General features: G+C 39.9%; 2 protein-coding genes across 5 annotated transcripts; both read left to right on the forward strand.

Moving 5' to 3' along the window:
• The first annotated feature begins 468 nt into the window (after window positions 1-468).
• Window positions 469-5,963, forward strand: LOC118216995 (amine sulfotransferase-like). 4 transcript variants are annotated; one of them, XM_035398711.1, is made up of 6 exons: window positions 469-682; window positions 2,334-2,542; window positions 3,018-3,144; window positions 3,748-3,842; window positions 4,414-4,594; window positions 4,830-5,963. In XM_035398711.1, the coding sequence occupies exons 2-6, from the start codon at window positions 2,360-2,362 to the stop codon at window positions 4,955-4,957; spliced, it is 714 nt and encodes a 237-aa protein (XP_035254602.1). In that variant the 5' UTR covers window positions 469-682; window positions 2,334-2,359; the 3' UTR covers window positions 4,958-5,963. The 4 variants fall into 4 exon arrangements, with proteins under 4 accessions (XP_035254602.1, XP_035254599.1, XP_035254600.1 ...); XM_035398708.1 differs by lacking the exon at window positions 469-682 and adding an exon at window positions 760-1,036; XM_035398709.1 differs by lacking the exon at window positions 469-682 and adding an exon at window positions 760-1,036 and having other exon boundaries at window positions 3,096-3,144.
• Window positions 5,964-8,640: 2,677 nt separating this feature from the next.
• On the forward strand, window positions 8,641-12,695 carry LOC118216355 (amine sulfotransferase-like). Its single transcript, XM_035397446.1, has 6 exons — window positions 8,641-8,809; window positions 9,473-9,681; window positions 10,041-10,167; window positions 10,544-10,638; window positions 11,119-11,299; window positions 11,526-12,695. Exons 1-6 carry the CDS (start codon window positions 8,668-8,670, stop codon window positions 11,651-11,653), a joined length of 882 nt encoding a protein of 293 aa, XP_035253337.1. The 5' UTR covers window positions 8,641-8,667; the 3' UTR covers window positions 11,654-12,695.
• Window positions 12,696-12,946: the final 251 nt, after the last annotated feature.

The raw sequence follows: 12,946 nt of genomic DNA on the forward strand, positions 1-12,946 counted from the left end.
GGATAGTGATATCCGGCATTCCAAATCAAGACTGATTACAGCTAAAGGGGCAGTTTACAAAAAAGGGCTTTATAAATAAATAAAAAACAGTGCTGATTTATCCTTATGGAAAGAGAAGGCCGGCCTGCTTTTTTAAATATATATGATTATTTGTTATCTTCCAAATGGTTAGTAATAATGGCCACAGGTCCACACCTGTTAAGCATCTATTGATTCATCTCAGTCTTTAATTTGATCAGTTAAAATAATTTCCTTCTTTTTTTACATAATTGTTTGCAATATAGCACAATAAGCACAAGGAAAGTTTATTCTTCGTGATAGGCATAGCTATTTCTGACATGATGTGGTTTAAGAGGGTAAATAATCCCTCTAATCAAGAAGAGCACCTAATTAAAGTTATAACAGCTTGCTAAAACTCAGGAATTGAAATTGTGGTTGGAACGAAAGCCAGCATACACAGGACCGAGTTTGGAATCACCGATCTACAACAGGGGTGTCAAACTTCTGTGGTTTTCTTTAAATCAGCTGCCAATAAGAGCCTTGAGAACAAGGTGTGTGGAGCATGTCCTTTGAAAGAGGGCAATCCTGCAATGCAGTTGCTGCGATCAAAGATGGACAAATAGTATTGAAAAACCTTCAGACGTTTCAGTCGACCAATACCCTAGAGGTACAGAGGAAAAAGGTACCTAATGCAGTTTTAATAATACATATAACAACCACCGTTTAGAGGTCTAGCTACGTTAATAAGTAACTAAAATAGTTCCTTGTTATCAGTCGTTCATTTAGTTAGTGTAACACAGGACAGCCAGCTCGGCTCTCTTGGTCTCACGCGATCCATTTCACATTTGATTTCTATTTACGTTTCAGTCTTTAACGTAGCCCGGGACGAACATTATGGAGGTTGTCAATCCTTACCTATGTCGATATAAAGGTTATGTCTTTTCAACAGGAGTTACTACGCCAGAATACATCGATTCGCTCCAAACATTCGAGATAAGGGACAGCGATATTTTTCTGGTCACCTATCCAAAATCAGGTCGGGATCTCGTCAGTTTTCGTAGCGTTTGAATTTAGACGTTTTAGAATTAGAATTTAGAATTTAGAACGTTATTTCTTACACGATCATTTCTGTAAGGAAAAAAGAAAAAGTGATATGTGTAGGCGTGCCGTTTAGAATTGTAGACGAACGTTTTCATTCAGTGCTGTGTTGAAAGTCATATCTCCACAAAAGCATGTTTTCAGTGCCTACAATACTGCCGAGTTACTCACGCATAAAGCACTGTTTTAGTTATTCATTAAAACTTGCAAAATCTAGGTCTGCCATTAAAAGTATTTATATCAAAATGAGGCCAAGTTACAACAAACAATATTGGCCATCTTAGCTCACGCAAATTAAACGAGCTCTATTCCAAAGCAATGCTACCCAATGTTTCCTAAATTTATTTAATGTAACTTGGCCCAGTGTTTTATATTATCGTCTGAAGAGAATGTAGTCATTCAAAGTTCTATCTGTCACATGAAAGTGTCAAATATCACTATCGTGGAAGTAAACTGCAATTCAGCTGTATTACACCTAAAACATTTTTAACAAGACTACTCTAAATGTTCGAACAATTGTCTGCATCCAGTGCTTTGGGTGTGTGAACAGCACATCATGAATAAAATTAATTAGTCTGATTATGATGATGATTATTATTGTTGTTGTTATTAGAAAATTGTTTATTATTATTATGATTATTATTATTATTATGATTAGTTTACATTTTAAAAGCAATTGTACTATTGTACTTGTTTGGCTAAACTTAAATCTGTTTGGCTAAACCCACAAACACAGCGTACATTAATGTAAACATATGTCTGGATAGGTTTGTAAAATTATGTATTTATTTAATAGGCCTAAATATTTCTAATTTTTATCTGTATTTATTTATTCTCTAGTGTAAATAAATGTGTGTTTCTTGGTATTATCCTCTATTGGTAAATGTTATATTCAAGCAATGGGATGTGCCTTTGTTTGTATCTGTAACCTTCCTTAGGCTATTTTAGAATAATTATTGTGACTGATAGGTTACTGATAGCTGACAGAGTGGCGCTTGGAAACCAGCCATCACTAAAACTAACGGGCAACGGGCCAAATCGAGTTTGAGAAGAAAAAGAGAAAAAAACATGCAATGCTGAAGAATGTTAAACTTTCAAGGATTTTAAGGAGTGGTGTATTTGAGGGATTCAAATCCTTCCTGCTTTGTACTGTATTGAAGCTGTTTTATTGTTAGAGCAGTTAGTACTGGTTTAGAAGGCTTCAGAACTCTGTTCTTCACTTCCATCCTTCTTAGGCACTATATGGACTCAGCAGATCCTCATGTTGCTCTGTGAGGCAGACCTCCCAAATGACGTTGTGTACGCCAACAACCTGGAGACCATGCCCTGGCTGGAGTACCTCGATGGGCGCCCCGACTACGCCTTGCGCCCCTCCCCTCGTTTATTTGCCTCTCACCTCACCCCCGCGCTGATGCCCCCAGGACTGAAGGGCAAGAAGGCCAAGGTGGGGTTCTAAGGGAACGAAATGGGGTGAACACAAAGACAAAAAGCTGGCTTCCGGGAACTGGAGCCAATGCACTCTTGTGGCTAAATAAATTATCAGTGTAGTGTAAAGATTGAAATGGAAGAGGGATACTAATTTGTGTGTAGAGGATGGAGGCAATGTTTCTTATTGTGGTGGTGGAACAATATGAAATTAAGAAAGCAGCAGAAGTGTGATATACACACTCACATACAGACACAGACAAGGGAATTTTGCCAATTTACATTACATTACATTATAGGCATTTAACAGACGTTCTTTTCCAGAGCAACTTACACAACTTTTATGCATATCATTGACATTGCAACCATTTATACACCAGGATATATACTGAACCAATGCAGGTTAAGTACCTTGCTCAAGGGTAAAACGAGAGTGCCCTACCTGGGAATTGAACCTGTGACCTTTATATCCATTATACTGTGTTCCATGTCAGATTGTGTATGTGATGAGGAACCCAAAGGACAATGTGGTCTCCTATTTTCACTTCTGCCATGCTTGGACCAAACTGGAGACCCCAAAGAGCTTTGAGGACTTCATGGAGCAGTACCTGGAGGGAGTAGGTTAGAACACACACTTACACCAGCATACACGTGGCCACATGCACAAACACGCCTGCACAAACTGTAACCATTACTGCCCTCAGCATAGGAGACAGCCATTAATCTTACATTACACTAGGACACAAGAAGAGTTTAATACAGATTATAACACCTCCGATTTCACTTTGCGGGGGAGATGACTTGTTTTAGGCCAGTGGTAACCAACCCTGTTACTGGAGATTTATTGTTCTGTAGGTTTTCACTCCAACCCTAAAAACACATCTCATTCAACTGCTAGAGATTTTGTTGAGCTGCTAATTAGTGGAGACAGGTGTGCCAAATTGGGGTTGAAATGAAAACCTACAGGATGGTAGATCTACAGGAGCAAGGTTGGTTACCACTGGTATAGGCATAGGAGATGTCTTGGACCTGAGGAATGAGGTTTAGTCTGAAGCATATTGTGGGGGGGGGGGGGGGGGGGTGTCATTATTGGCACTATAATTCTATTCTGGATTATTCAAATCAGTATTTAGGTTTTTGTTTTTGGACTTTTGGCTATGAAATTTCCCATAAATAGACACACAGCTAGGTATCCCGGAGACAGTGTGTGTTCTGTATTTACAGTTGGTGCTGCTTCCTGGTTTGATCACACCAGGGAATGGTACTCAAAAAGAGACCAGTACAGCATCCTGTTCTTGAGGTACGAGGACATGGTCAAGGTGAGACGGCTGTACAAGTAATGCCCTTTAGTTTGAGAAACGATTTCTGCCAATCATATTGAGATCATTCATTATCATTATTACATCAGCTAAAGGTGAGCAGTGATGGTGGAGACAAAAAGAAATTAGCAGATTTTACAAATTCTATGTTTGAATGATTTACTGTGGTTGTATCCTGAAAGATGAGGTGCAACTGTACTGTACAAGCAAATCGATGACGTAATGAAAGATGAGGTGCAACTGTACTGTATAAGCAAATCGATAATGTAACATAGAATCCACACTCTTTGATTTTCCAGTTTGGTTCCTAGAAACCAAACCGCAGTTCCTTTCTCTTGGTGTATAAGGTACATTCTCTGTGAATATACCCTATATTACCCCAAAAATTCCATATGTGCAGAAACGTTGATAGCCAGTCGTCAATGAAATCAAGCCAGAGCATTATGTGTGTGTCTTGATATTCTACATTTTATCAAACAGTGTATTTTGTCTGACCAAGAGAAGCCTCTTAAGCACATTAATTCCCTATAAAGCGAGGATTGTTGCCACATCTTCTCTTGTGGTCTCACAGGATCTGAGGTCTGAGGTGTTGAAGATAAGCAAGTTCCTTGGGAAGAACCTGGACGGCTCGGCCATCGACCGCGTGGTGGAGAGGGCCACCTTCAAGAACATGAAAAAGGACCCCAAAGCCAACTACGAGTTCCTGCCCCAGGAACTGCTTGATCGTGAGCAGGGACACTTCCTGCGCAAAGGTCAGGGGTTATGTTCTAAACCATCAATTCTGAAACTGGGGAACTTCTGCAACAGGGGTGTCTATGTTGTCTATGTTGTCTGTCTACAATGCGTGCTTCAAACCCTATAATTGATTCTGGCAGCTATATTCCTGTACTTGCAATTGTTTTGCCATATGTCTGGGAACCAGTGTTCTAAAACCTGTGCAAGCTTGGCAAGTGTTTAGAAGGACTAACTTGGACAGTATTCTGACAGGTACGGTCGGGGACTGGAAGAACACCTTCACAGTGGCCCAGAGCGAGCGGTTTGACCAGGTCTTCCAAGAGAGGATGCGGGACATCCCCCTGCAGTTCACATGGGACATTCACGAGCATCCTGAGTAGCAGCCACGGTCCATTACTTAGTCTTATTATCATCTTCTAAACAAACGGCTGTTTTCCCCCTTAAGTCTTGAAATTTCTCATATGCTGAAATTGCTGTAATTGCATTTAGTGTCCTTTTAATTTTAAGTTTGAATGCCAAACTGTGACATTAAATAGAAATCATCAATTGAAAGCCTTAATGTCTGTGTAGGTAATGGTTGTTGAGGCCTGGCAATGGAATTTACAATTTTGGAGGCAGCACCAGTTTCAAGTGAAGATCAGTGTGGTATGACTGGCCTTTTAACATGGGTGGTATTTTTACCCGAAGGCATAGATTACACGGCTGGTTACACTTAACAGTTTTCGCCTACAACCATCAGCTGTACACTTAAAAGCAGGAGTAAATTTCTATCTTGTATTGGTATTCAATAGCTGAGCTGAATTCTTTTTTCATGTTTGATCTTGTTAAGAAGAGGCTAAAACCATGAATCCTCAATATCATTGTGCTTAGTCCTGCATTTAAGAAACATAAATTCTCTTTAATAAGTACATTTTTCAGCTTTTATATAAGCCAGTCCTCAATGTGCCTGACCCCCCTTCTACACTTTAACTCGACATCGCCCAATCAGGGAAAGCCTCCTCAAGTTCTCCTAGATAAGTCTTAATGATGGCCGCAGGAAAAAGCTTTTAGTGCATTTTAGAGCCTTGGAGAACAAGGGTCTTCCTCTTTATTTCAGCGGGGGGTTCCATGGTTGTGTGACCACAACATCCAAGTTTTTCCAGCTTGTTTCCTTTTGTTCCTGTTGTGTAGAAACTGGAAGGGAAACTGGAAGTTGGTAATACTCACAAATTCTGGTTTATAGGTCTCTCTATTTACTGGTAATTTCAAATTAATGTCTGGTCTTGTTTTTTGGAAATATAAATAGTGAGCCTACATTCATTAATTGATGTATGATGTCAATTCATTATTCTAATTGATCTGTATCCTGTTGTTCATTTAATAAAATAATTTGATTGTAAGACTTTATTTACAGTTGTTTTTTACTTATTAGTTGATTCCATCAACAAATTCGTCTCCGTGCTCAAGCTGATCTGGTTGCCCAACTGTTTGGGTTTGTACTGCTGGGTGCCGAGGATTACATGGCGGGGTGAAACCTTTAATGTTTATTTAATTTTTATGGGCAATCCCCTATCTATTTAGTTATAATACAAGAGCACAGATATCAACATCACATTGTTCTATTGAACCCACTGCATTGACTAATGTTTAGCACCTGTTTATATTGCTAAAAAGTTGAAAAAATTAAACATTCTGTGATGTGAACTTTGAGTGATCATTGAGCTTATTACTGTTTTTTCATTGTATGACTTAGCCTTGCACCACCATGCAATTACACTTCCATCTTGGCTTTTTATAATGATTTAGAAAAACGCCAAATTACTTGGTTTAACAAATTTCGTTTGTTTACGCAATGGAGAGTTGCTAAACATCTATTCCCCGATGCTGTTTTCGCAGCCGACAGATCCCAGGCAACGATCACACTTGGCTTGGGTGGTTCAATCTGCATGCAAAGTTCATATTATGTACATTTTAATATTTTATTAAGAACATAAATGCCGTAGGGAACAGTCGGTACAAATGTAACGCATCGTAAGTGTAACATGGTCAACAACTTTTTTGTACACTGCTGCTACAGTAGCCATTTCAGGTTTGTACACACTCAGTTCAGTCCTCTACAGTGTGCCAAAAGAACTGAACAATTCAAAAACCTTTGTGTGAAATTATTTTTTATTTTATTTAAAAAAACGTTTTAGAGCAAGATAAGTAAAACTCCGTTCCGGAAGTAATTTTTGGGTGTAACGCATTGTTTTTATTTACAATACATAATTTTAAGCAGTTATCTGTCCTTGAAAAGTTTGTGTGCTTTTCTGAGTCACTTTTAGCGGGAATCGTTTGCTAGGTGACCAAAAAAAAAAAAACATGATGTCCTCGTCTGTATAAATGTAACGGCTGTGACTATTATTCTGCTTCTGAGTTGCTATGAGAAAGCGCTTTTTTGCTGTTATTTGTTTACATAATGCCATCTAAAGAGAAATCAAGAGTGTTGATACTGTAAGGATTTAGATTTTGTAGGGATTAACTTTAAAACCTGTAGTGTGGATGTTTGTGTGAATACAGGTTCACGTATAAGTGTATTGACTGGGGTGTGCTGAAATAATGGGCTGCAAGTCTATCTACTGCTGCCAGGCATTCATATAATTATTCTCTGACACTAAGACTTTCTATCCTAGCAGGTAAAGGTGCTACTCATCTGGGAATCTTGCAAATAATGTTTCTGCGCCATAAAGAAGGGACTTTAACCTGAGAAATATGTTTGTCCGGGTACCGCAACTTACATCTGAACCAAGGAGCCCTAACTAAGGTTACTCCATCTGGTGAGTCAGACTATCTAAATATCCTGGACCATGACCCCTCTATTATTTTATGACATAACACTAGGATCCATCTGGACACTGACTCAAACAGCTATCACAGGGCAGCTGCTCATCCGGATAGTCAGCCTGTCAATATGCCCAGTGAGTAACCCGTTTACGGTATTACCCCAAAACTGCATATGAGGCCAATGTACTGATTGGTCCTGGCAGAGACGTAAACATCTAGTCAACGTATATGTGAACCTTGTACCTCAGATGAACCAAAAAGAGGAAAACAGTTTATAATGACACAATATGACAGTTGGCCATAATCAAGGACAGTCAGTTCCAACGATGCTGAAAGGTTAACATTTTATTTAGGCTACAAAAGTTTGTGAGACTGTCCCACAGCCTAGAGATAGCTTGCTATTGTCTTTCTAGCCTTTTACAGTCTGTGACATTTACAACGCCACTGGATAGCAATAAAATGATTAAAGTTTACAGGTGCAATTTTGTTACAACAGTCAAGTCAAAACTGAACCTTACAGTGCCCAGGGAGGTCATGGAGAGCGCTTCAGATATGGAGATTACTGATGAACTAATTGTCACTGCAGTGTCATTTCCAGACTCCATTCTGCCATCCTTCTCATCAGTCATTTCTAATCTGAAATGCACACTCGGGTGGGCTAGGATGTCCTGCTTTCTGACAATGCCAATGGGCACCCATGGGTTCTTCTTAATCTTTTCAAGGCGTCTCCCTTTTTTCCTTTCAGTTTCTCAAGATGCCAGGGGCTGTATGAAGGCTAGGACGGATGAGGATCTCCAACAACATTCTCATAACATCCTGAAAATCAGTTTTGTCCTTTGTCAGGCTCAGTCTCTTGATTGCTAGCACCATCTTGATAACCATGCTATATCAGGAGAGTCCAAAGCACACACAACACCTGCATGCAAACTGTGTAGACGCACCTTAAGGAACCAGGCAGGCAGACAGACAGAAAGACAAACAAATTGGCAGAGAGATCGATAGATAGATGCAGTCAAAAATTGACAAATGGCGCTAAAAAAACTTTGTTGCAGCTGACCAATCAGACCCAAGAGATGGAGGAAAAAGGTAGACTACCTAATACAGTTTAAATAATGAAAAGCATGACAACCATCACTCCAACGTCTCGTTATGTTAATAAGTAACTAAAAAAGTTCCTTGTGATCAGTTGTTCATTGATACAGTGATCTCACGCGATCCACCCAACCTTGTATATTGCATCCGATTTCTCTTTATGTTTCAGTCTACAACATTGAACAGGACAAACGTTATGGAGGCTGTCTCTCCTTACCTAGATCGATATAAAGGCTATGTGTTTATAGTTGGAGATACGACGCCGGAATACATCGATTCGCTCCAGACATTTGAGATAAGGGACGACGATACTTTTCTGGTCACCTATCCCAAGTCAGGTCGGGATCTCATCTGTTCATGGCCTGCTTGACAGGGCATTTCAGTTTAGGCAACGCTTTCTTAGACTTTGCTTTTTGTTGAGAATGCGATGCATGTAGCAATTAGAATTAGAGTTTGTTGAAAATCAGTATTTGACCTATGTTGGCCATGCTGAAGTCATTGTTGCGACTGATAGGCTACTGATAGGCAACTCACATTGTGACCCTTCTCTCTTGGAAACCAGAAATGTATTTGTGTGTTCAGTGTGTATGGTCAGGTAGTCTGATGAAGGTGTATTTTATTTTCAAGATGGTTGCCAAATTCCGTCAACTACAAATTTGACCCCTTTAAAATTATTTTCAAGAACTCTGGCCTGGATTTAGTCAGCATTTATCATTAACTTTGACTAAAGAATATCAGAAAGAATTATTTTTCTTGACAAAAACAGATTTTTTAGTTCAGCCATCGCTAATACTAACCGGCCAAACCAAGTTTATGAAGAAAACGTAATGCTATCCTTGAATGCATTTTTAAACCAAATTTTTGTACTTTCAAGGATTTTTAAGGAGTTGTGATTTGATCGAGTCAAATTCTCCATGCTTTTGTACTGCACTGAAGCAGTTGTATTGTTAGAACAGTAAGTCCCGGTTTTGTGGACCTTCCTTCACTTCCTTCCTTCTTAGGCACTATATGGACTCAGCAGATCCTCACGTTGCTCTGTGAAGCAGACCTCTCAAACGACATTGTGTATGACAACAACCTGGAAACTATGCCCTGGCTGGAGTTTCGCATGGACCGCCCCGACTACGCCTTGCGCCCCTCCCCTCGTTTATTTGCCTCTCACCTCATCCCTGCGCTGATGCCCCCAGGACTGAAGGGCAAGAGGGCCAAGGTGGGGTTCTAAGGAAACAAAACATGGTGAACATAGAGCAAAAAAAACTGGCTTACAGGAACTGGAGCGGATACTCGCTTTTGGCTAAATAAATGAGTAGTGTAGTGTAAAGATAGAAATGGAAGATGGATAATTTGTGTATGTAGAGGATGGAGTCAGTGTTTCTTATTGTGGTGGTGGACCAATGTGACTGTGCTAAAGAAATTAAGAAAGCAGCAGAAGGTTGATGTATGCACACACACACACACACACACACCAAGGAATTCTCTCAGTTAACCATATGATGGTATGACAATGTGTATAAAACATCAAAAAACAACTGAAAGTTGAGTCTTAAAAATGTCTTTGTTCCATGTCAGATTGTATATGTGATGAGGAACCCAAAGGACGCTATGGTCTCTTATTTTCACTTCTGTCACGCTGTGGGCAAACTGGAGACCCCCAAGAGCTTTGAGGACTTCATGGAGCAGTACCTGGAGGGAGCAGGTTAGAACACAGACTTACACACGCACACACTTGCCTACACATACTGTAACCATACCTAATCTCTCAGCATAGGAAGTAGCCATCAATCTTATATCATGCTAGCACACCGTGTTTAATACAGATTATAACAGCTCAGATTTCACTTTGTGGGGAAGATGGTTTGTCAGGTCAGAGTCTAGGCATAAGGGGTGTCTTGGACCTGGGGAATGAGGTTTAGTCTGAAGAATATGGGGGGTCATTATGGACAGTAGAATTCTATTCTGGGTTATTCACATGGATATTTAAGTTTTCTTTTTTGGACTTTTGGATGTGAATTTCCCCACAAATACACACACAGCTGGATATGTTGGAGACAGTGTATGTCCTGTGTTTACAGTTGCTGCTGCTTCCTGGTTCGATCACATCAGGCAATGGTACTCAAAAAGAGACCAGTACAACATCCTGTTCTTGAGGTACGAGGACATGGTAAAGGTGAGACGGCTGTACAGGTAATGCCCGTGCCATTCGTATTGAGATCGTTCTTCATCATCATCATCATCATCATCATCATTACATCAGCCAAAGGTCAGCAGTGATGGTGGTGACAAAAAAAAGGGAATTTTACGTGTTTACATGTTTGTCTGATTTGCTAGGTTTGTACGCAGAAAATCGATGAGGTGTAACTACACTAAAAGCAAACAGATCCCTATAACAAAGAATCCAAACTCTTTGAGGCTCCTTTTTGTGGCTATATAGGGCACATTCTCTGAATATACCCTATATTCCCCTAAGACTACAAACATGCAGAAACTTTGATGGCCAATCATCAATCAAATCAAGGCACAACACTGTGTGTACCTTGATTTCTCTATATTTTGTCTGACCAGGAGAAGGCTCTTAAGTGCTTTGGCACTATTCACAAGTCCCTACAAAGCAAGGATTGTTGCCACGTCTTCTCTTGTGGTCTCACAGGATCTGAGGTCTGAGGTGTTGAAGATAAGCAAGTTCCTTGGGAAGAACCTGGATGGCTCGGCCATCGACCGCGTGGTGGAGAGGGCCACCTTCAAGAACATGAAAAAGGACCCCAAAGCCAACTACGAGTTCCTGCCCCAGGAACTGCTTGATCGTGAGCAGGGACACTTCCTGCGCAAAGGTCAGGGGTTATGTTCTAAACCATCAATTCTGAAACTGGGGAACTTCTGCAACAGGGGTGTCTATGTTGTTTGTCTACAATGCGTGCTTCAAACCCTATAATTGATTCTGGCAGCTATATTCCTGTACTTGCAATTTTTTTGCCATATGTTTGGGAATCGGTGTTCTAAAACCTGTGCAAGCTTGGCAAGTGTTTAGAAGGATTAACTTGGACAGTATTCTGGCAGGTACGGTCGGGGACTGGAAGAACACCTTCACAGTGGCCCAGAGCGAGCGGTTTGACCAGGTCTTCCAAGAGAGGATGAGGGACCTCCCCCTGCAGTTCACATGGGACATTCACGAGCATCCTGAGTAGCAGCCACGGTCCATCAGCTAGTCTCTTATTATCATGTGTCCTCTTCTAAACAAATGGCCATTTTCCCCCTTAAGTCTTAAAATTTTTTGTATGTAAAAATTTACTCATATTGCACTTAATGGTGGTTTAATGCTGCACATTTATTCAGGACATTGATTCTCATGTTAACAAAATGTTTTACTCTCACAGACATTCTTTGGATTGTTTTTATGCTGAAAAAAATCTATTTTATGCCAAGTGAACTTTAATTTGCCAAGTCACTACATTCTTTTTTATAAGTTGATCTGTCGGATATCTAGCTTTTTCGACTATGGCTTTTGAGAGAGAGAGAGACATTATAATTTGATAGTGAACTTGTCCATGATTCAAGCAATAATACATTGCTATTTATTAAGTAGCCTGCTCTGTTTCACCTAACTGTAAGAATTCTGCTTTTTTCTCTCTCCCCTCTCATAAGCATCGGAGGGAATGTCCTTAGGCAATGAAGTCACACCGAGGCCCTTGTCTATGCATACAAATCTAGGGTGTCATTTAATTACTTCTGAAGAGTCACCAGAACATGAAGCTATTTATGCGGGTGGCCACTTACACTACTGGCTGGTCATAACAATGTTTTGCCTACAACCATTACTTCTGTTGTTAAAATCAGGAATAGATTTACAGCTTGTAGTGGTATTCAATGGCTGAGCTAAATTACTTACTAACATGTTCATGTTTGGTCTTGTTAAAAAGAGGTTAAACCATGAATCCTTTCAGAATAATATGGTGCTTAGCCCTGCTTTCAACAACAAAGTCACTTTAATAAGTCAATCTGGCAGCTTTTAGATAAGGCAGTCCTTATCATAAATGAGCCTGACCCCACTTCCATACTTTAACTTGGCATCACTGTAAGAGAAACTGGAAGAGAGTGATACTCAAGTTCTGCCTAATCGGTATCTCTCTTTACAGGTAATTAGTATATGACTGGATGACTTCAATTCACTGTTCTAATTGATGTAATTGATCTCTGTTGTTCATTTAATAAAAGTATTCTATCTCAGGACTTCATGGACAACTGGTTTTGATTCCACCAGCTTACTGTTCGACTAACCTATCAACTAATTTGGTAATTTAACTGATGATTGTCATTCTCAATAATCATTATTCAATTAAATCATATTAAATATATATTTAAATGTAGCTTCCGTGAGGGGTTTTAGCATGCAATACCACTTACGTTCGGTATTCAGAGTGCTGAATATTGTACAAGGGCACTGATTGCTGGAACTCCTAGATTCAGAAAATAAACATTTT

Source organism: Anguilla anguilla, chromosome 17, assembly GCF_013347855.1.
Source record: "Anguilla anguilla isolate fAngAng1 chromosome 17, fAngAng1.pri, whole genome shotgun sequence".
NCBI lineage: Eukaryota > Metazoa > Chordata > Actinopteri > Anguilliformes > Anguillidae > Anguilla > Anguilla anguilla.

What these genes read in the sequence shown, in the direction of transcription:
- LOC118216995 (XM_035398708.1), top strand. Translation starts at nt 895, where the DNA reads ATGGAGGTTGTCAATCCTTACCTATGTCGATATAAAGGTTATGTCTTT. An exon ending in TGAAGGGCAAGAAGGCCAAG is followed by an intron (nt 2,543 to 3,017) that starts GTGGGGTTCTAA and finishes GTTCCATGTCAG; the next exon opens with ATTGTGTATGTGATGAGGAA. An exon ending in GGGACACTTCCTGCGCAAAG is followed by an intron (nt 4,595 to 4,829) that starts GTCAGGGGTTAT and finishes GTATTCTGACAG; the next exon opens with GTACGGTCGGGGACTGGAAG.
- LOC118216355 (XM_035397446.1), top strand. Translation starts at nt 8,668, where the DNA reads ATGGAGGCTGTCTCTCCTTACCTAGATCGATATAAAGGCTATGTGTTT. An exon ending in GCAGTACCTGGAGGGAGCAG is followed by an intron (nt 10,168 to 10,543) that starts GTTAGAACACAG and finishes CTGTGTTTACAG; the next exon opens with TTGCTGCTGCTTCCTGGTTC. An exon ending in GGTACGAGGACATGGTAAAG is followed by an intron (nt 10,639 to 11,118) that starts GTGAGACGGCTG and finishes GTGGTCTCACAG; the next exon opens with GATCTGAGGTCTGAGGTGTT.